Source organism: Centruroides vittatus, unplaced genomic scaffold (genome assembly GCF_030686945.1).
Source record: "Centruroides vittatus isolate TY-2023 unplaced genomic scaffold, ASM3068694v2 contig_986, whole genome shotgun sequence".
In the NCBI taxonomy this organism is placed as follows: Eukaryota; Metazoa; Arthropoda; class Arachnida; order Scorpiones; family Buthidae; genus Centruroides; species Centruroides vittatus.
The window spans coordinates 990930-1014553 of record NW_027122655.1 but is presented as its reverse complement, the minus strand read 5'-3'; the positions used below and the strand labels follow the sequence as shown (position 1 = coordinate 1014553).

The 23624-nt window shown below is 30.7% G+C and overlaps 3 protein-coding genes across 15 annotated transcripts in view; 1 reads left to right on the top strand and 2 right to left on the bottom strand.

The window, feature by feature from the left end:
• LOC136985993 (regulator of chromosome condensation-like) overlaps positions 1–5700 on the top strand; it is a 64203-nt gene extending 58503 nt beyond the window's left edge. For 3 of the 4 annotated variants that reach the window (XM_067283425.1, XM_067283426.1, XM_067283424.1), the window contains one exon: positions 5015–5700. In XM_067283425.1, the coding sequence (XP_067139526.1) occupies positions 5015–5190 (176 nt within the window). In that variant the 3' untranslated portion in view covers positions 5191–5700. The remainder of the gene's footprint in view (positions 1–5014) is intronic. The other variant, XM_067283427.1, reaches the window with a different exon arrangement.
• A 1124-nt stretch (positions 5701–6824) lies between these two features.
• On the bottom strand, positions 6825–7277 carry LOC136986016 (craniofacial development protein 2-like). The gene has a single exon (XM_067283466.1). It carries the CDS (start codon positions 7275–7277, stop codon positions 6825–6827), a length of 453 nt encoding a protein of 150 aa, XP_067139567.1.
• Positions 7278–11702: 4425 nt separating this feature from the next.
• LOC136985997 (stathmin-4-like) overlaps positions 11703–23624 on the bottom strand; it is a 49808-nt gene continuing 37886 nt past the window's right edge. For 8 of the 10 annotated variants that reach the window (XM_067283439.1, XM_067283435.1, XM_067283436.1 and 5 more), the window contains 3 exons: positions 19252–19392; positions 19033–19173; positions 11703–12492 (listed from right to left, as the gene is read on the bottom strand). In XM_067283439.1, coding sequence (XP_067139540.1) covers positions 12415–12492; positions 19033–19173; positions 19252–19392 — 360 coding nt within the window. In that variant the 3' untranslated portion in view covers positions 11703–12414. The remainder of the gene's footprint in view (positions 12493–19032; positions 19174–19251; positions 19393–23624) is intronic. The other 2 variants (XM_067283434.1, XM_067283443.1) reach the window with 2 other exon arrangements.

The window sequence follows — 23624 nt, the reverse complement described above, 5'->3', positions numbered from 1 at the left end:
TTGATACTAAATTTACTTCTAAAGTATAATTTTCATGTTTTTATATTCTTCAATATATTTATTTTGTTTGTACAAAATGCAGAAATAATTTTTAACGATACGATAGCCTCGATTATTATTATAAAAATTTTCGTTTGGCTTAAAATCGACAAAAATTCAACAGGAAGCGACACGCAACGGAGAAAAATTTGAACATCGGACAGGTTAATATATTTTTTCATACATAAACCATAATTGGAACAAATCCCTAATCTGAACAACCTCAGTCCCCAATTGATTCCGATTTTTGGTTCACTACTGTAATTGCTAATATTTACTCCAATGTTTTAAGAAAATACAAAATTTGAATTATTTGACTTTAAATTGTTATATGAAAAATATGTTGCTTTTTCAATTGTAAATAGCTTATTTTTAAATGTTGTCTGATGGGATTCACTGAAAAGCAATTGGCAATTCTAGCTAGCAGTCAGTTTTCTTTGGAAATGAGGTTGAAGAGGTGGTCTGATCACAACAGTTTCAAAACTCTTAAGCCCTGGTCACACTATGCGATTTCCAGCCGCGCAGGCGACTGCAACTGCGATGGCTGTTCCCGTTAACTGGTAATCCCCCTCAAAACCGGCGCGACTACAACCACAACTAGAAACAAAAAGTTTGTTCTACTCGCGACGGTTGCAAACGCGCATCCAATCAGAAAACGTCTTTGTGCCACGTCATACTTTGTGTTGTATATTTGTCAACATATCTTGATTATAACATTTGTATTAACTCAGTTTCAGTACATTTAAATGCTATATTTGATATAAATCAAATCTGAATTTATAAAAGTTGTTAGATTTATTTTAAAAAGCTTGATTACTTTTAATAATATACAATTGAATAAAATAAATGCTTATATAAAAGAAAAAAAAATGTCGATTATAAATGAATTAAATCATTCAAGCTTTCCTCTAAATAGCATCCAAAACTTCTGGGATAATGACTGATATCGAATTATGGGCCACTCTAAATTGATATGCCAAACTACGAAACGTTTCGCCTAAATTATATATAAGTATTGGTATTCATACGGATATATCCCCTATAACCTACGGTATCCGAAAGCCTTAATTCATTCATCAGCTGGTGAAAGCACGATTGTTTAGCCGTTGATTTTAATTTCGTCAAGTTTTAACCCAGCATGAACGTTTTTTCTTATTTTTCTCTTCGTATATTCTCGCCAGCTCTAACAAAATTATCGCCTTTTTTTTATTCATTCCAGAAAAGGAACTGCTTGCCATTTTAATAAGAAAAGTGGCTAAAATTCCGTAAATACTCTGAAGTAGAATGTAAAATGTCGGTAAACTCACAGAAGTAGTCAAAAACAAGCTACTGTAATTTTATTGGTTTATTATAGGGTCACGTGTTCCGAGTTGCAATGTCAACGAACAATGTGTGACCACGAGAAGACGCCTGCAGCGCCTTGTTGCGGTTGCAGTTGCCTGCACGGCTGGAAATCGCATAGTGTGACCAGGGCTTTACAGAGTAAATGCAATGTATAATCCATCTATACTTCAGCAATGCTTGCAATTTATGATTGCAGGGTTTGGAATCAGTCACTATTTTAACTAAAAGTCAATTTTTTCACTTGTCATTATTTTTACAAATGTCATTAAGAGTCTTTTTTGAAAAGATGTTACTGTACAGTATTTATTCTATTTTAATATGCATTTCTTCAACTTTTTGAAAAGCTGAGAGATGAAGTGTGCATTAGATTCAAAGTATAATAACAAACTTGGAAGCAAAACATGTTAAGTGACATTAGTATCATTTCTAGTATTATAGCATGTTAAACCTATCAACTATAATTTGAACAATTTTAACTGTGGTTAATGGGTGACATTCAAATGAAGTAAAATCAATCTATTGAAATTTCACTGATTTTAATAGTGAAATCTGTTTAAAGTAACAAGTTTTACATGCTATAAATTTTTAATTTACAGTTACAAGACAATAAACATAGATTTTAGTTTTTATGAAACAATAGTCCGATCAATATGTTCATATAAATTATGTGTAATATCTGGCTAAATAAACTTCATTTAATGCAGTGATGTGAGATGTTTTTAAGTGAATGCATTACTATGCTTCCATTTGTTTTAATAGCAATATGAAATTAATGGTCACTTCTTGGTCAATAATTTCTTGACATCTGTCACCTTTTTATTTCCTTGATAAGTCTGTTCTGACCCTGTGATTATAGATTTCAGATAGTAGATTAAAAGATTCTGTGAGTTCCATTACTGATGTGCATCTCTGTACAGTGCACACAGTAGACCTTGTATGTGCCATTAAAGATTGGACAATTTGAAAAGTTAGAATGAAGAGAGGAACTGACAGTGATATTAGAAATTTGAAAAGACTGTGCAAACTGTTTGAGTTAACCATCAAATTGTAGGTCAATTTGTATTTCAGTGAAAACTTTTCCAAGAGACTGTCATGCGTAAGCACAAAAACTGCTAGATATTACATTAGTAACTCGTGGCTAACAACTGGTTTAAATGATTCTACAACTGATTAAAATTGCTAAGCAATTCAAAAACATTTTGTCATCCTCAGGAATTAGTGATTATGATTAAAACCTATCACATGCTGTCTGGAGTAGTGTTGATTCTTTCTGGCTTAGTCTGTCATGTCAATATGGTGAAGTAAAAGAATTTGAAACATTTGTGAAGATTATTAAAAATCATGTCCCATAGTATTGCTCATATGGAATGTGGATTTTTCTACTAACAAAGTATGCTTAATGGAAAACCAAAAAAGAAAAGAGAGAGAGACATTTGTATCTTACAGGAAATTATATGATGCAGTTGTGTTAATTAGTGGATTGGGGAAATTGGATAGTGTATCCATACAACTTGAATTGCAGCCCAGAGATATAAGGAAGCTATGGTAACTCGTAAACAGGAAAAAAAAAAGGCAAGAGAAAGTGGAGCGACAAGTTGATGGCTGCAGAAATGGTGAAAGGGCGAAAGAAAAAGATGATTTTTACAGAAGCTAATAAGGAGATTAGGGACAGTAATGCACATTTAGAAGTACTGAAAAAACAATTTATTTTATTCTATAATTAATAGAAAGTATGGTTATTGTGTGATATTTACTGTGAATTGCATAATTTTGAAAAATTGTATTAGGTTTACATTATATGGTTGACAGTGTCAGTTTGAATTTACATGTTTTAATAAAATTCTCATGTTGAACCTGTATGATGTACAATTATCTGCACATTTTGAAGCAACAATACATGAATTGATTAATAAAATTTTATAATAAAGGGAATTGAATAATCTTATAACTGAGTTTCATTTGGTAACATTGAATAAATTGTGAACTGTTTTTAATTTATGCAGTGAATTATTTTTAGTCAGTCAGGGAAAAGTGCAATTTTCATCCTGGAAAACCTGGAAGTCTCGGGGAAATTCGAAATTGTTGGACACCCTGACTGTAACCATGTTTTTTTTTTATAGATTATTGTTAAACTACTAAATACAATAATTATTTACCTAAAATTGTCCAAATAAACTTTTTTCAACCATAGCTAAGGAATTATTTGTAAAAATGATTAACAAAATATGGCAGTATCTTGGTACTCAAACAATTTGGTATTAGAACAGAAATTCTAGAAAAAAAATTGCTTGGTACTTGACTGAACAAATGTTATTAATTGAAAATTTCTACTAAAAAATCACATTTTTATTTTGTCATCTATAAAAAATTATGATAAAAATAAAAAATGTTGCTGATATTTCTGATTAAGATCAACAAAATGCTCAGAAGATAACAATACTTTGTAAAAAGAAAATGCCTTCATTTAACTTATGATTTGTGACCTTGATGATGAACAATCACTCGTACGTAATTTTAATTATGGTCAAATCTTGATTTTGGATAAGAAATGAAACTTTTGGTATTTATTCTTTACGGCAGAATGTATTTATTAAATAGCTAATTCAACTTAATAAATTTCAAATTGCTTTTCTAAGAAACAATGTTTCTAACATCTTGCAGGGATCAAAACATGTAAACAAGAGTTTGAATTTTTCTAAGTCATGAAGACCTGGCAACAAAAAGGCCTTTTATTAAATTAGTTTTTTGGTTTATTGAATATGGCATACATCTGATATACATGTATTTGATTGGCCCTTTGCTGGATTTGAGTTTGAGACCCTAGTCTAGTAAGAGCCTTGCCATATTTTATTCACATACGTTTGTGCTGAATGATTTCTGCCAACCTGTCCCTGGAAAATTTTTGTTTTCTTGTGAATAAATGTTCCAGTAGTTTTAATAAAAGTAAAAAATGACTTTAAATGTGTAAAAAATGAAACTTAAATTTTACAAATTTGACTTAATGAATTAACATATGTAACTTTATTAAAAATTGTTCTTTTTGAACTTCGGTAAATAGTTAATTCAACTTAATAAATTTCAAAAATTGCAATTCATTGCAGTTGTTGTTTTGTATGATTTATCATTTCTCAATCTTTACATTAATAAGTCAGATTCTTTAGACAGTTTTATAGTATTCATTGCAAATTAATTTGTAGCTCAATTCCTGCCTAACACATTTGAGTATTGGAAGAAAAAATTTGCATATATTAATATCAATTTGTGCAGGTGTCATGTAGGAATTGTTTTGAGTATTTGGTGCGAGGGAGAAAACCAAGACGTTGCCATTTTGGAATTAAAATAATACCGAGATGAGATCAATCGTTTCCTTGCAACATATATTTAACCCTTCAGTAATAGTTGATTATAAAAAGCAAACTTTATGAAGTGTAGTATAATGTTTGGTTGTGTGTTACATTTATGAAAAAGAGAGAGATGTTTTCAATTAATATAAATCTGCAGAACAATCACTCATACGTAATTTTAATTATGGTCAAATCTTGATTTTGGATAAGAAATGAAACTTTTGATATTTATTCTTTACGACAGAATGTATTTATTAAAATTCACCAACTCTGATTTCTATATCTAGGTCTGTTATATTCCTGGGGCGAAGGCACCACTTTCCAACTGGGCCTGGGCCGTGACGTCACTGAGACTTCCACTCCCACCAATGTCGTGGGCAAAGAAGTTTCCAGATATCGAATCACTTCAGTGTCCGCCGGAGGAAGTCACACAGTAATGCTAGGAAGAAGTAAAGAAAATTGATGAGTAAGAATTTATAGGAATGTCTTTGTTGAAGTTTTAAAATTTTTGTCAAAAATATATTTTTGCTCATTCTGTTTGTAATTGCATAGTTCCACTGAGAGAATAGACCAAAGATGGGAAATCAAATGTTGCATTTTGAATGAGTATTGTGAAATATTTAAAACACGATTGTGCAAACAAAAATCAATCGATTTTTATTATAATTGCATCATACATAAATGTTTGTTTTATTTGTTTATATTTTCAGATCATTGTAAGAATGTTTCAGATCTTCTAGTCCAGCATATGTTAAAATTAAAGGGACAATATGTTTTCAAAATGCAATATTAATACAAAAATAACATATTCTTTTAAAGATTTTTAAAGGTTGTTGTTACTTTTAAAACTAAAAATGCTTTGTTAAATAAGTTTTGTGTTCTGTCACACCAACAAACCATCTGCCAAATTGTATTGTATGAATGCAATGAGATCCTGAAATTTTATAAAGACAATAAATGCTCAAGACTTTTATTTGTGTGTAAATTTTTAAATGCAATGGAAAAATTTTATTCCAAAAAGTACACCTTGATATTTGTTTTTACTTTGCAATTATCAACTACTGGTAGATCCACAAGTGTTGTATAAAACAATATACATTGGTGAAAGTATCTAGACAGCCGTCAATGATTTTGATTAAGCATGGCTTATGGATAAGATTCCATAATAGTTTCTCACTTGTAATAATTAATAATTTTTTCATCTTTAATACTTATAGAGATTTAGTCAAATAATTTCTAGTTATTTCTATTTAGAATGTTTTAATTTTGTTAAACATTATTTAAAACCTAACAGTGCTTCAATTTCTTACACTAGAAATGAGAATAAAATATAACATAGAGAATGAAAATTATCTTTCTAATTCCCTAATCAATATGAACAGCTCTGAGCCATCCATCTTTTTACATGAATTTTACTATGTTAAAGGCTCATTTTTGTTGTTGGTGAAACTGACTTGTCACAGGTAAAACAAGTGTCTGATGTAGTTATTTTTTGGGTAAAACCTCTATTGTGATGCTATGTGAGTGTGTGTGTTGTCTTAACGTGGAATCCGTGAAAGGTTGGGTCATTTTCATTGAACTTTCTCATATGGCTTTTTTGGTACTTCCAAATGGAAAGCCTGGTTTGTTGTTTTCCCATTTTATAAGAATTCATAAGAGTACCCAACTCCATGAATATCATAAAAATCAGTAATATTGTCAACTTTTGAAATGAATAATTGGTAGTCTTTCATTGCACACTTTGTTTCAGGATTGTATCGATATGCCCAAATCTCATTGCCTGTGATATGGCTCAAAATGCCAAACTTCGGCCATAACCTCGCTATTATATCTTCTTGGTACTTTCCTTTTCCCTTCGGATCTGTAGATTGCAACACACTGCCTATATTTTACTCTGATCACATAATGCTCCAAGTCACAGTCAGCCCCCCCCTACAACTATCAACCTCAAAAATATCAGAAGTGTGCCTCCTGTCAATTACTACATGATCTATTCGATTGAATGTAGTACTGTCTGGTGAACACCAAGTAATTTTCCTTATATTCCTTCTCTGGAGCCATGTACTTCTCACCACCATTTCATTTCCCATGGCAAAGTCAATAAATCTGCCCATTATCATTCAAAACGTCATGCAAACTTTCCTTTCCCACTGTCTCTCTAAAGGCTTCTTCCCTGCCTACAGTAACATTGAAGTCCCCCAGCACAATTTTCACATCTTGCCTTAATATGCCCTCCCCCAGTTCCTGCTCCAAACTACCATGAAATGCATCTTTCATGTCGTCATCATCTCCTTCCATGGGTGCATAAACACAAACAAAAGTGATGTTGAAGAAACAGGATATGTACTTTGAGAATGAAGGCCTATCATTTACAGGCTTAAAGTTCAAAACTGCTGCTTTATACTTGTTGGCGACAAGAAATCCTGTGCCACCAACTGCACCTCTGGCCCCTGCACTATAAAGAATTGTGTAATTATCACTTCTTAAAATACCATTACCCCTCCACCAGATCTCTTGTATAGCTGCAATCCCTACATTGTCTTTCTCCATTTCTTGCCCGAGTCCACGTAGATCCCCTGGTTTATTCCTTACGTTCTAAGTAGCCACGTACATTATCATTTTTTCGGTTGCATTTCCCATTTCCTTGCCTGGGTCATTTGTCGTCATTTTCAGGCCAGCTATTTTTGTTCTTGAGTTTCATAGCATTAATTTTTCCGTTATGGGTTGTTAGCCCTTGAACAATCCCCAACCTGAAGGACCTTAAGGGTTTTTATGACCTAATCTAATTTTGGTTTTCTTAAAGATCGAACACAACACCCTCTTTCAAATTTTCTGCAAATTTGAAAGATGGTTTGAATGGAGAATTATCACACAGTTGAAAATACAGTAGAGCATTGATTATCCGACTCAATTGGGGACTGGGGTTGGTCAGATAACTGAAAAAACGGATAACCGAAAAGTATGAAAAACATTATTAATATATCCCATGTAATTTGTATATTAGTATATTGCTATTAACCTACTTCGCGTTGAATTTTCATCGATGTTAAGCCTAACAAAATTTTTTTAAAATAATAATCGTCGCTATTGTATCGTTAAAAATGATTTCATTATTTTCTACAAAATAAAAAATTAAGCATGGGTAAAATACTGACCTCCCTTTCATGGTTGAGCCAGTGTTGCCAGCTAAAACACGCAAAAATTTAACAAAAATAATATTAAAGTATCCAAGACATAGCCAAATATTGTAGCGCCACATCACTAGCGGACATTTGAATTTGCCGACTAGAACGCGGTCGGATAATCGATGCTCTACTGTAGTTACAAATGTTATATATAACAATCTGTTGCGTAGTAGTAGTGATATCTCGGAAGAGTTGCTTTTCTAACATTTTGAAAGTAGGCACTAATTGTTTGGACTACTAATCACTAATCGTAATATAACAAAGAATTAGTGTCTGTCATTTCCAGAGTACTGAAAAAGCTGGTTCCCAATACCCAAGTTTACTGAACTCATCTCTAAATTACAGTAGAGCCTCGATTATCCGGACTAATTGGGGATGAAGGTAGTCTGGATAAAGGAAAAATCCGGATAATTGAAAAATAATACTGTACTGTATTTAAATCTTAATCAAATTTTCAAGAAACAAATGTTTGTTTTGAATTTGGACTATGACTGACTAGCACTAACGCTGCCCATTGTTTAAAGGCCCAGATTTTATAAAATAAGCAGCAGTTGAAACAGTTTAGTAAAATTTTTATTCATAAAAATGCAATCATTTGATGACTAGTAAAATTTTTTCGTCGCATTTGCGGCTTTTAAGTAATGCATAAACCTTTGAGGCGCGAGGCCGTAGGCGGTGGCCCATGTGGCCGATGCCTTACACCGCCCTTGGCCACAGAAATGATGTAATTTGAATATAAATTATTTATATGTATGTAAAGTTATATTTTTATTACGACACAAAATGTATTAAAAAGTTTAGCACCACTGTGCCGGGTGAGATGTTGTTGGGACAAAAACAGTTATACATTCCATCACATACATAAACAGTGTCGCAATTGCCAAGTGCAAATCAGCAAATTTGTAAAATTTTTGTTTATTTTGAACAATCCAGATAATCAAGGTTCTACTGTACTATACAAGATTTGTCAGTAAAAAGTATCCAGCCACAATTTTTTTTATCCTATATAAACATACTTTTGAGACAAAGTACATTTATATAGGATATTGTATTTTAGTCCACCTCAAAGTATTTTCCCTACACACTTTTCACATTTTCCCCATTTGCTTCAAAACAGTCTACAGTCTTCTTTTGGAATTGCCATTGGCTGCCTCATTGCATTTTCCTTAATTTTGTCCACAGTCTGAATTTCCCCCTTTTGATAGTGATTTTAGTTTTGGGTAAAACCAGAAATTGCTAGGAGCTAAATCTGGACTTTAAAACTGTATAATGTGCCATTTTTAAGAATGAGTGGTGGCATTTATTTTGATAAAGCTGAGCTTTTATTCAAACATTTGCTTGTAGATCCTGGCTGCTCTTCTTACTTCATCTTGGCCCACAAAAACTTCTCTGTAGTATTTAGTGATGGGACAATTAATCAGAATCAAACAAATCTCTTTGCGATTTAAGATTCTTAAAACGGTACTTCCACGTTTAATAAGAAAATTTTTATTTTGGTTGAGGATTAAAAATTTTTTAAAATTACAATATTAACAGTTAAGTATTTGTTTATTGGAAACTTTCGTGTCGACAAAGCAGAATACGCGACACCCCTATATAAGGGTGATGTTTTTTCATGGCAGACTTTCCTTTCGTGTAGTCAGTGTGTGCACTGTGTCCATTTTAGGGGATAGCGTGGCCATCCAGCCTGCATTGGGTAAGGTTAGTGGTTGACAAACCAGTTTATATTTATACAAAATTATATCATATGTATAAAATTATTTTTAATAATTAGTTTACTTATAATGATAAAACAATTCTCATTATAATTATGGAAGTTTTTGTTATGATTCATAGATGCTGCTGTAACCTGGTCCATCTTTAGGTGTGGGCCTAAAGATGGGCCAGGCAAAATATAACGATACGTTCAGCAGAGAAAGCTAATTGAAAAAATTTATGAACATTAACCCTCCATTACGAATTCCTTAAGGGGACCTTCAAGAGCTTTTCTTGGCCCAGGGCTTTGCACGTACCAAAGACAAGCCTGGCTGTAACACATTAAATTTCAGAATTGCACAAATCGAGTGAAAATACTTGTTTGCTCCAAATTTACTGCTGTTTTGAGTTTTAAAAAATGTTTTTTTAAGATGAGTCAGTCTAGGCATGTGTGGTTTGAGTGAATGAATTCACAAATTAGTTTACTCGTGACAATATTTATTCATACTTGAAGTTTAGACTATTTACAAAAAACTATTTGTGAGTCTATCTTTTAATCCTTTTTTACACCACCACAGAAGTAACAGTTAGCATGGTTTTTGAACCATGTTAACTGTTACTTCTGTGGTGGCTGCAATCAACAATTGCAGAGCTGCTGTTGATCTTGCCAGAAATGTCTTAGAAAATAATTACTGTTATGGGCCAACCTTAAACTAATAAGTAAAGAATTCTAGGTCCAAACATGACTTTATGGGGGGAGTCTTTGTATACAACAACATACAAAGCATCTCTTGATTTGGAGAGGTTTAGACCACTCTATACAAATCTTTAACACGTTAATATGCTATATATATTCATAATTATATTTTCATTTTCAAACGAAAGGCATACACTTAACATCACCAAATAGAGATATTTGGTGATGTTAAGTGTATGCCTTTCGTTTATCATCTGATATAGATGGTCCATACAATGTTATGACATGACATTTATTCCATATGTTTTTACAATTTCTTAATTTACACACTTCTGAAATGTATTTTAAAATGTTTAACCATTTTTCTACGCTTACAATGCATCATGTGTCATAGCTTTTAATCGTTCTATTAGAACATTATTACATTTTCAAAATCTTTGTCTCCTCCAAGCAATGAACAAATCTTGTATTTGTTGAAAGTGCTTGTTACTCTTAATTTTATATTTAAAACCTGTTTAATACCAACAGACATAATAATAATCTTAGTAAGAATTTTTTACAGTAATATATGTATGAGTTTCTCTGTGGTATGTCAATGTTTATAATATATTAAGGGATACATTTAATAAAGTTCATTAATAAGCTGGGGGAAAACATTGTTTTGTTATGCAATCAAAATTATTAAAATGATAAATACAAAAAACTGACAATTTAAATAGTACTTTGTAAATTTCTGAGTAAATTTTGTGTATGCTTGAAAGAAATTTTGGGTCCTGAAAATATTTTGCATCCCCTTCTCTTTTATATTGCCCCATATTACTTCTTGCTGCCTATAAATGGCTACACTTAGTCAAACATATTGTCAGCAAAAAAAAAAAATATCAAGGCAGCCAAGGAGGTGAATTCCTTGACTTTTTGGCAATTTCTTCACTTTCCATGACTTTCTGAACACTAATGAAAATCCATGATTTTTCCTGACTTTCAGGTGCATGGAACCCTGTATCTAAATTTATCAATCTATTCTACTAAACTTGATGTGAAATATTAGAAAAAAATGTGTTTTATTTACAAACTAGGAACAGTTTTATTAAAAGTGTATTGTAATTCTAAAGAAAAATCAGAGAAAGAAAAAGGATTTTAGTTTTGAGAAACCCAAAACACCTTCAATGCAGATTAATGTGGATTCCTCTTTATACAGGCTATTTGCACTGGATCCTGAAAAAAGGGAAAGATTGGTGGTCTTTTATATGATCCCATTTTTAAAGCAATTTTTAATTAATTTCAAACTGACATGTCATTAATTAGATCAGTCACAATTCATTTTGCTGAATACAGATACAAATAGACCAACAGACAGAATACAAAATTAATTTAAATACATTCTAAATAAATTTGAAATTTTCACATTTTTAAATTGCTTTTATTTAAATAGTTTTACAAGTTTTAATTTCAAAGCTATTTTTTTGATTAAAAACAAAAAAGTTGCTCTTATTGCAGCAATCATGCAATGACAAACGACGTACATAAATGGCTGCGTCCATCATAAAGTGAATCGCAATCTGTAGAAAAATACAGTATATTATATATATATATATATATGTATGTATATATATAGCAATACTTGAACCTTTTTTTGAACGTTACAAAACTAAAACAAAATTTTCAAAACAAAAAATACTGCACATGCAGAATACTATATTAAGGCAAACTTTAAACGTGGACAAACCCACAATTGGTCCACAAGCAAATACAAATATATATTTATTTGAATAGTAATTTGCATATTTTAGAGACAACACCCATAGCTACGTTTTTAAAATCAAACATGTGGGAAGAAAGACCAACATTGAAACAAGTAGTAAAATGCAAAACTTGGAACCCCACTTCGAAACTCGACTGAGATTTAGTTGTTTGTTTTGGCAGACTACCAAATAACTGGATTTTTTTGTGACGAGCAATTTAGTATGTAGTTTTGAATATAGTTGAAATTTTGAAACAGTCTTTGGAAATGAAAAGGATTAATTTTAATCAATTTGACCATTTGTTAAATATAAAAATTTTTGTAGAATACCAGTTATATGGCAGTAAAAAAAAAATGGTAACAGTTTATTTAGCCAGAAGCAGGGATGGGCTCCTCTTCATTTATGTTTTGAGCCTTGTTTTGTCGGACTTCTTCTGCATGACGTTCCTATAAAAAAAAACAGAATAAGTTTAATGAAAGAATCTTCACTAAAAAGAAAAACAAAAATTATGAAAATCAACATATACTAAATTTAATATTGTAAAATCAAAGACTAAACTTAAAATTCGACAACCACAAAAAATTAGTTTCATAACAATGAACTAACGCAATTAGTTCATTGTTATGAAACTAATGCAATTTTGACTAAAATAGTTTAACATTTTGATTATTTATTTGAAAATGTAGAACTAATTTATCATCATGTTATGTCTTTTAAAATCATTCAAACATAGCATGTTCTTCATGTTATTAATATGACAATCATTTTGTATTACAATCTCTTAGCATTTCTAAGAAAATGAAAAATTATGGAATAATTTTATTCTTCAATATTTGACAATCAACAATAATCTTTTTCCCTTAGTGGGGTTTTTGGCCCCTTATTGATAGAACCCTGACTATGATTACTAGAGCAACCATAGCAGGTTTAGTATCAAGAGAATGATGCACCAACTCATTTTTTGGACAGATGTCAAACAACTCTGAGCCACTGACAACTGACAGAACAATGTGGGTGGTTTTGTTCCGTGTCCATTATGTTCCCTGGACTTGATTTCACTTTTTTCTGTGGAGTAACCTATAAGTGTCAATTTACAATGGCAAGCTATAGAGACAAATACAAGAGATTTAGGACTGACACCAGGTATGCTACATGCCACACACAACACCACTCTCAAAAGTCTACAGATCTGAATTACTGAAATCCTTTAGCTTTATTTTGCTATATTACATGCTCTATTTTTTTTATTAATTTATAAGGAGTCAAGAGCATATAATGACATCAATTACAATTTTCTTGTGTGAAAGACAAACAGAAGAGAACTAAAGGAGAGGCACGTGTATATCTGTTATTTGGGGAAAAATTGTGATGACATGAAAAAGCTTTTAAAAACTGCAGATATATTCATGTTTTCTAAAGGTCGTTAAGTTTAGATAAATCTATCAAACAAGCTTTTTCCTTTAACTGCAAGTTAAAATTGTCAGATAACCGAACATCATTAGGGATTACATATACAGATAAGGGATTGCATTACCAGTAATGCAATCCCTTATCTGTACCTGTAATTGGTTAAAAAAAAAAGTCTCTGTAAATATACCAGTAATTTGATACTTTTTACTGATAAATTCAGGAAAAACATCTGACTTCAAAAAAATTATTGTCTATTTATTTGTATATACCTTCAGATATATTTATAATTTTATACATTAATAAAAACATTTGACACTTGCAGTGTCTTTAAACTAGTGGCACCCAAACTTCTCAACTAGTGGGCCAAACTGCATGCAAGTCGTAAGCAGGCAGACCATACATATTCAACAGTGGCCTAATAAAGCCATTGAACACTGGTACAGTAGAGAGTCATTAATCCGAATCGCCGGTTATCTGAACGATTTTCAGTCAGACTGTGTCGTACTGAATCAAACATTTTTGATACTAGATTTACTTCTAAAGTATAATTTTCATGTTTTTATATTCTTCAATATATTTATTTTGTTTGTACAAAATAAAGAAATAATTTTTAACGATACAATAGCCTCAATTATTATAAAAATTTTAGGCTTAAAATCGACGAAAATTCAACACGAAGCGACATGCGACGAAGAAAAATTTGAACATTGGACAGGTTAATATATTTTTTCGTACATAATCAGTTATCCGAACAAATCACTAATCCAAACAACCCCAGTCCCCAATTGATTCGGATTAATGACTCTCTACTGTAATTGGGTATGGCAGTGATTTTCAACTTATGTGCTGCAAAAATTTTTGAAGGTTATTAAATAAATTATTTTCCAAAGAAGCCCAAAGAACAATTAAATGTACATGTCAAAATTAAAATCTCTGAAAAATTCATATAATCAATTTAAATTGTTATAACAAATAAACATATACATATAGTAAAATAATGTAGTAAAATAAATATATTAATATGCAAAATTATATATGCATAACATTGAGTTAATTCATTTAAAATGAAATTTTCTTTAAATCGAAAATTGATCTATAATTATCCAATTTAATTATTTTAACTTAGAAATAGCAGGGCATTGGGCAGATTTCTAAAGGCAGTTATGTCACTTTTAAATGCAAATTAAGATTTAATGTTAATTGTTTTTCTTATGTAAATAAAATTATTAATTTAAATAACAATTGTTGTAACATACTGCTATTTTAAGGAACAACAATATTTTTTTATTTAATTCCCAAAAAATATAGACAAAAAGAATTAGGTTAAGTGGCAAGTAATATGGCAATAGAATGTTTACAAACACAACTTTAAATCATGTCATTTTTCTGCAGAAATTTAATTGTAGGTTCAAATGTGCCATGAGATAAAAAAAAAAAAAAAAGGTTGAAAAACACAGGGTTACGGGTTCATACCTGATAATGGGCTGTCCTCGTGGCATTCTATGTATTTTCTTCACATGTCTAGCACCTAAAGAGGGGTCAGTTTCCCAAAGAAAGTCCTTCCAAGAGGAACTTTCCTTGGCAGATTGCCCAGTGCCTCATCCTATTAATCCTACAATCTTAAGCAGACCATTGTTTCACTTTCCTGATCTAATTGTAGGAACAATTCATGAAGGTTGTTATTGATGTTCATTAACATGCAATCTTAACCTCTTAATGCAGGCTTTTCTTGAAAAAAACCATCCAACAGAAAGCAGAAATTATTATTGGAACATAACTGTGTAGAGACTTTCTTGTTTGGCCTCATGTAAGGAATTAATCAAAAACAATTTTACAATTTGTTTGTTGTTCATTTGGATTAACAATTTTACCTTTTTTTGCATCAGTACACAATGATTAGTACACAATGACTGATTAAAACAGTATTAATATATATTAATATTGTGTGTGTGTGTGTGTGTGTGACAGTCAAAACCCGTTTTAACTAGTTGAAACTAGTTTATACTAGATGTCTTTGTTAAAACCTGTTTTGTCTAGTTAAAACTGGTTTTAACAAAGACATCCAGTATCAACTAGTTAAAACGCATCCTAACTAATAACTGGTTTTGACTGCAACATATAGAGTGATTTGGAGTAAAATGGTAAGCGAGAAAGATGCCTACTTTTTGATATTTTCAAACGGTGACGTCAGATATTGTCATGTGTTTGTATGATGAATCATTGTGCCAATATTGAGTGCGGAAAGCTGTAGTTGGCTACCATTACCCCATTTTCTACATCTGAGAAGAATAAAAGCAAGATAAGAACGAAGTTTTTGTTGTGAAATGTTTCTAGAATCGGGGAGGATCGGAACGGGGTCCGGGTAGCGTAACTGGTAACGTGTCTGCACGGATAGCAGAAGTTGCGGGTTCGAATCCCGCTTCGGGCCGATTCTTTTCTTCCAGTTAAGCCTAAATTTGTTTAAATTATTTAATTAAAATTCTAATTATTAAATTTAGCAAGAGATGGCACCTAACGCCTAACTCTAGTACCAAATTAACTTAAATTATTAATATTACTACAGCCATTTGCTAGCCCAATAATTCGGCAGTTGTTGGTCGTTTCTAAAATCATTTTAAAACTAAAAGTTAAAATAGAATTTATTAAAAATTGCAGAATTAATGTGTGATGTAGTTAAGGTTCTAAAGTTTCCATTGTGAGCTACCGCCAATCCCGATCAGACATGCTAGAACACGTACAACGTAGGCATCTTACCCTGACAAATGGAAAAGATCCACATTTTTCATGGGGTAACATGCCTATTTTTAATAAATTTTTGTTTTCTCGTTTTATTGCAGGATATGCATGGAAATTATATAAGGACTTCTCAGAAAGGTTTTTAGACTGAAAAAAGCTTTCAGCTAGCTATAGAGCATGTTAGAACGGGCAGAAACTTAACAATACTTATACTGTGTTGTTATACTTACTATGAAGTACTTTGTACTACATATGCAATAAATTAAATTTGGTTAAGATATAATTGCATAAAATTAATTTTCAAATATTTATCATCTTACCCTAATGGCATTTGGCATCTCACCCGGATACTTAGGGTCGAATGCCTAAAATGCCAGACAGTAAAAAAAGTCGTTATTGCAAACACAATATACAATTATTTTTCATATACTCCAAAGTTTTATTTGAAAAATGCTCAAGAATATATTTTTGTTAGAGGTCTCCAAAACCCAAATTATCACTATAATTTCCTTTATAAGCAAAATGTTAGGCATCTTCCCCCGAATCACTATACATAACTTTATTTCCCCCAAACATATTTATGTAGCTAAAATTAGTTTTAACTAATGTTAAAAGTTAAAACTAGTTTTATCTAAAATCAAAACATGTACAGCAGTAAATTAACTAGACAAAACGGGTTTTGTCTAGTTAAAACTAGAATTTACTGCTAGTCAAAAATGAATTTTGTCTAGTTAAAACTAGTTTTGACTCAAACAGGTTTTAACAAAGACATCCAGTATAAACTAGTTTCAACTAGTTAAAACATGATCTAACTAAAAACGGGTTTTGACTAACATTATATATATATTATACATATATACACATATACACACACAAATTCAACAATGTATTTCAATACACACACAATAAGTCTGCTAACAACAAGTTACAAAATTTATTCAAATTAGGTGTAAATACGAAAAATAACTGTTATTCTATACAATTATGGTTTTCTTTAGATTATTTTTCATTATCCAAGTTTATTCATGCATGTACGTGTACAGTACATTACATAACATTAAAGTTGGCACTGCTCAAGTTATCTTGGGGTGCGTGCATGCATATCTGCCAGCATTGTCAGTCTGAGCCCAATTAACAGGTGTCAAATAATCATTAAAGATTTTGTAATTTAATCTTCACTGATGTGATAAGCCTGTATGTATATGTGTCTATTTGATCTAGACTACATGTTAAACAATATTAAGGGCTAAAAGCAATAGATTATTCCACATTTTAAAGTCCTTCCCAAACAGAATAAATCATCTGAAATAGGTGTTTTGGGATTGCAAGATTGGGCAATAAGTAGCAGATTGAGATATTTCTGGGCTCTAGGCTACTACATTTGGGCTACACATTGAGGAATTCTGTTTTATAAAACCTGTGAGGTTCTCACTGGACACATGCTGTTTACCTGCAGTTTATTTATATTATTATTAATTATAAATTCACAAAGGAAACTGCAAATATTTTGATTTCTAAATAAATATATTTCAGTATTTTGTACCAAAATTGTAATATTGGTAAAAAAAAATTAATATATATTAAATTATTTTTAATTATCAATAAATACAAACTTTGTGTATACAAATATAATTGTTCTCTACATGCTTGATATATTCAGTCATTGTAACTAAAATATTTCATAAAACTGTGTGATTAACTAAAATATTCAGTCATTGTAACAAACTTATTTCTAAACAAAATAACAGCTTTATAATATCTCCAAGTTGACACATTGCAAAGAGAGTCTGAAAGTTTTAGCAAAGTCATGACTTCAATGTAGGGCCCATATAGTATGACGACGACTTCAGAACAATCCCATAAAATTTTTGTACATGGTCCACTCCCAATTTGTCAAACCCATCCCTCACTGTCCAGTTATCTATGTTGTGGGTCTGGTCATCCCATAGTATGTATGGAAAAAAAAGGCCATTTTAGTACCCACAGGGCAGCAAAAGTTAAAAAAATTTAACATTAATAATTCTTTAAAAGAACACATTTTCTCATACATTATAATGTAAATATTATTGTCTATGAATCAAATTTCAAAAATGTTATTAGTCAATATTGTTCAAAGATAATTTCAGAAAAAATAAAGTATCAAAAAGAAATTCAATTTAGTGTTTCAAAATCATCAAATAGATTAAATACATTAAAATTCTCAGAAAAGATAATCAAATTTTTATATATTTCAGCCATGTGATTATTTTCAGAGTTGACAAACTATTATTATAATATTTATTATATTGAACAAGCTGCTATTGTTCAAATCAGAAAGAAAAAAAGGGGAGGGGGGAAAAAATCAATCAAATGACTATTACTAGATATTAATTCACATGCACTTTATTGTTGAAATCTGTCATAATTTTTTTATGGTTTTTCATATTTAATTTTTATCATTTAATTCATTACCAAACTTATATTTAGTCATAGTACTTTCACTTTTATGCATAATAGATATTATTTTTAAAAAATTTTTAAATCAAAATTACAAGATATATTTTCATCAAGAAAGTAGTTTGCTTTTACTTTTATGTTTGCAAATTCATTGTTTGAAAGATTGCTCTGAGTTTATGACCATTTTCACAACTGATATGTTGACAGTGAAACAGCATTATGATTATCAAAGAATGGCAGAGACCTCTATTGGTATCTATTGGTCATTGTATAGTGAGTTTAATATAGTAAAATAATAAAACATTAGCAGATGATTAATGTTTAGATCCTTGTCAATAAACTACTACATTAGTACACTTACACTCCCATTTATAATTAAAAAGCATCTATTTAATAATACTTACATGTTCTCGAATTTTCTTTTGAATCTCTTTTTGCATATTGCTGCGCTTTTCTTCAGCAATTTCTAACTTTCTCTGAACTCTATCTTTTAACTGATCTACCTGTTCTTCCATGTTACTCCTTATTTCGGCTATGTGCTTATCCTTATTTTAAAAATGTGCAACATGCAAAGCCCATAAACATGCAAACAAAATTTCTAAATTATCAGTCAAAATACTTACATGTTCGTGGAGTTTTTCCTGAAGTTCTTTCTGTATAGCATCACGATTTGCTTGAGCAATTTCTAACTTTTTTTGCAATCTATCTTTCAGCTGATCAACTTGTTCATCTAACTGCAATCTGACATCTGCTATGTGCTTGTCCTTTTAAGTTAAATATTTATAACATGCAAAAACAAAAATAAACAACTAAAAATAATTGCAACTTAAAACCATGCAATGAAAATAATTCTCAAAATTTGCACACATTACAAAAGGCAAATGGAACAGTAGGAAAGGGCTCTTTTTATAACAGCCTTGAAAGCAACTAATTTGTAAGTTGGTAGATCACAAGATGCATTACAAAAGGTAACTTATTTATTACTAATGTTTATTTTTATAATATTTATTTTTAACTCTTTTCACATTGCAAGCATTAAGGAAGATCTTTAGACTTTTATAGTTCATAAAATCAATCAACCAAACTATCATTTACTCTTTTATAGCAGTTTGATTGAAAATTGAAAATTACAAAGTTTTATATAATGCAACAAACAGTGGTTATTAAACAATTACAGTAAAACCTATCTGAAACAAAACCTGAAGTGGAAAAAATTCAAGATGGAGCAATTTTCTGTGTTAAAAAAAAAACTGTTTGAAACAGAAATCTGTTAAACCAGAATATATACCGTATATCTCGACGGATAAGACGAGGTATAAATTTTCGTTGAAGTTTTATAGTTTTAGCCTATATCTGTCCTATAAGATGACCTCAAACTATCAACGGCCTATGAATTTAGTTTAGATCAGCAATCATCATCTGAATAACAATACTGTATAGCGCAGTGGTCCCCAACCCTATGCCCGCGGGCACCATAGCACCCGCCGATCGTTTTACGTGTGCCCGCCGCTGTGCGACCACGATAAAAATAAAAATATTTCGGTTTTCAATAAAATGCTATGTAAAAGTTTTTTCATTTTTAATGATTAACCACTCAAAAGTAGAAATGGCATCCAACACAGATAAAAGCACAAAGCGAAATGCGACTGATCTCTTTTTCCCCTCCGCCAAATCTTCACCAACCAAATTCCCATACCTGAAATGAAATAAACTGGTCCGTTCTGAATATCATAAAATCAAAGTACAGATCACGACTTACAGATGAACACCTTGACGATTGCTTACGAGCAGGAATATCATCATACTCTCCTAATTACGAATCAATGGCCAATGAAATGCAATGCCAAAAATCACATTTACTTTCAGATTTATATTTTTTATAAAGAATTTTTATACTCTGTAGATTTTGTATGCATTGTTTAGTAATTACTTGTGTTGTAAAAATTATTGTTAATAGTCTTGTGTATGTTTTATTACATTTTTGGAATTAAATGTTTTCTGTACATTATGTGTATGTATTATTAACTATGTCCAAGTATAAATTCACCTTGAAAAAATAAATGGTGCTCACCATCTGGCCGGTATTCTAGATTGTGCTCTTAGGTACAAAAAGGTTGGGGACCCCTGGTATAGCGTATACGGAATTATGTCCTATTTGTAATTTTTCAAATAAACAAATTTATTTTCTTGCATCTGGCAGCACTGCCTTGCGATTGTAATGATCTTGACTATTCACAAAAACGTCGTATAGGCTATTCTATTTTGTGCACATACCCTACTCTATTAGTAAATAATTACAGTTTGTCAGCTTTTTTATAATGGTTTTAATTTATATAAATTTCAATCAAATTTTTTTGTATCTGTCTTATAAGATGACCCCGGATTTTCGGGGCCTTATTTTTTATGATTCAACTATCGTCTTATCTGCCGAGATATACGGTATATATATAAGAAACTGCTGGTGTATATGCAAAATAAGTAGGTTATAAGTAGATGAAGTATGAGAACAATGATAAAAAATGCAATAAAGCTCAAATTACTTCATATAAAGGTTACAGAGTTAACTGTATTAAAATTAAAATCCTACATTAAAGCACTCTCTCTTATGTTGCAAGCTTCTGAAAAAGTCAAAATTACATTTAATGACGACAAAAGCACAACCAACAACAAAATTTACTTTGGAATTAGTTTTTGTAAAATTTATTACAATTATAAATAATAATGACATAATAATCACCATTATTATTGAATATCATCTACTTTGTCCTTGAATACACATTTTATTATGAATTTTCATTTTACAGAATTTATTTTTGTTTACCTTATGTTAATAAAGATACTTTAAGAAGTAACATTGTAAGCCAGGGTTACTTTGTGATTGCAAGAGGGAACTGACATTTGTTCAGGGGAACTCTGGAAGGACTTCTTTTAATTATGTCAAGGTTTATATCCATTTCAAAATTTATTTGTAGGTAATATACCAGTCCGTACAGTGATATTACCAGATACTAAAGCCGGAAAGTATAGGACACGATATTTTCCACTATTGATGTTTTTCCAGAAAAATCAGGAAACTGAATGGTGTATGAAGTATGTTATACTTTCTTGGATTGTAAAACACTGTGTGTTAAAAGTGCTTAAGTTAAAATAACTCTCTTGCTTATCTATAAATACAATTAATTTTTATTTATTACTCAAGTTTTAGTTTTATGTTTCTGGTAATAAATAAAAATCAAGATTTAGTGTGTATTAAAGGTACTTAAAGACAAATAAAACGTATTCCAGCAATAATTTTTTAATTTTATCTAATGCTTTCAACTATCAGTGTTATTCAAAGTGTTTGATCCTGACTAAATTCTTTAACATTTAAATATTATGTTCTAAACAAGAATTATTTAAATACATAAAAATTGGGAAATTGAGAATAGCAGTAAATGTGTACAACACTGACAAAAGTATACAGATTAAAATAAAAAAATGAAAGTGAAGTAAATAAATGTATAAATGAGATATTTGCTTTAGTCTAAGACAGTGCTTCAACCTTTTTTCATCATGGTACACTTTTAATAATTCAAAAATTTGGCGGCACACAGTTACTTCGGTATGTACCGCAAGACAACCAGTGACATCATAACAGTGATTTTTAAACGCAATTGGTTATTTAGGTCACATTTTCTAAACACCTTGGTAACTACTGGCAGTTACTGGTAACGTCGGTTACAATTTCCTAACATGCTCTAGGAAGGTAGAACTGATTAAACTACTTGTTTGACATCGCTTATGTATTCGCAGTGGCAGCACACTTCAAAAATCTCATGGTACAGTGGTTGAGAATCACTGCCATAGACTAAAGCAAATATCTCATTTATGCATTTATTTACTTTACTTTTTTATTTTATTTTTAAATTTATTTATTTTTATTTATTTTATTCTGTACACTTTTGGCAGTGTTGTACACATTTACTGCTATTCTCAATTTACCAATTTTATGTATTTAAATAATTACTGTTTATAATGTAATATTTAAATGTTAAAGAATTCTATTCAAAGTGTTTCATCCTGATGATGGCTACACAAATAGTTGAACATGTTAGATAAAATTTAAAAAATTGTCACTGGAATAGTTTTTTTTGTCTAAATATTTACAATAATCCAGTTAAAGCTAAATATATGAGTTTATTGAAGGATTAAAAATTGTGTTATGCAATAATTAATAAAAGTTAGTATTTCTAACAAATGATTTTCATTTTCACTTATGCTTTCCTACTAGCAGCTGCCACAAGGTAACATTGTGACATGGAGTTCACTATAAATTTATGCAGACAACAGGCTGCCAAAGTCACCCCATAAAATTGTGACAAATATATTTTGCAATGTTGTTTAAAACAATAAATTTACAATTAAGAACTATGTGTAAAGAAAGCAGAATGTTAAATCTTCCTAAAATGACAATTAATAATGCATTCAGTTCAATAATCTGGTAATTAACAAAAAAATCCAGCACTAAGTTGCTTAACTTTCTCAACAACATTTAAAACTGTGTGGGATGCTATCCGTTACGATATTTTATTTTAAAACTTTTTATATTTTTAACTATTATAAAATGGCAAAAAGCTTAATTTTGAGGGTAGGGATGATTTTATAAAAAATTATAAATGCTAATTACAAGTAAAATCATCATTAAATCTGATCCTATTCAAGATAGGACAACTCCCCACCACCTTTAATCATCAGAATTTAATAGCATCAGTCCCCCTAATAAACAAACCTCCCTGCAAAATTTCAGAAATTTCTGAAAAAAAGCACAGAAGTTATTAAGCTTCAAAGAGAGTGAACAAAATTGTGCCCCTCCCCACTTGCTGACAATAGTGATCCGGTAACAGTACTTCCATCGAAAATTTGGAGCTCAGTCCACCCATTCATTATGATGCCTCACCAAACAATCACCCCAGGACTACCATAATGGTCTCTTTCCATGATGTTAATGGGATAAAAC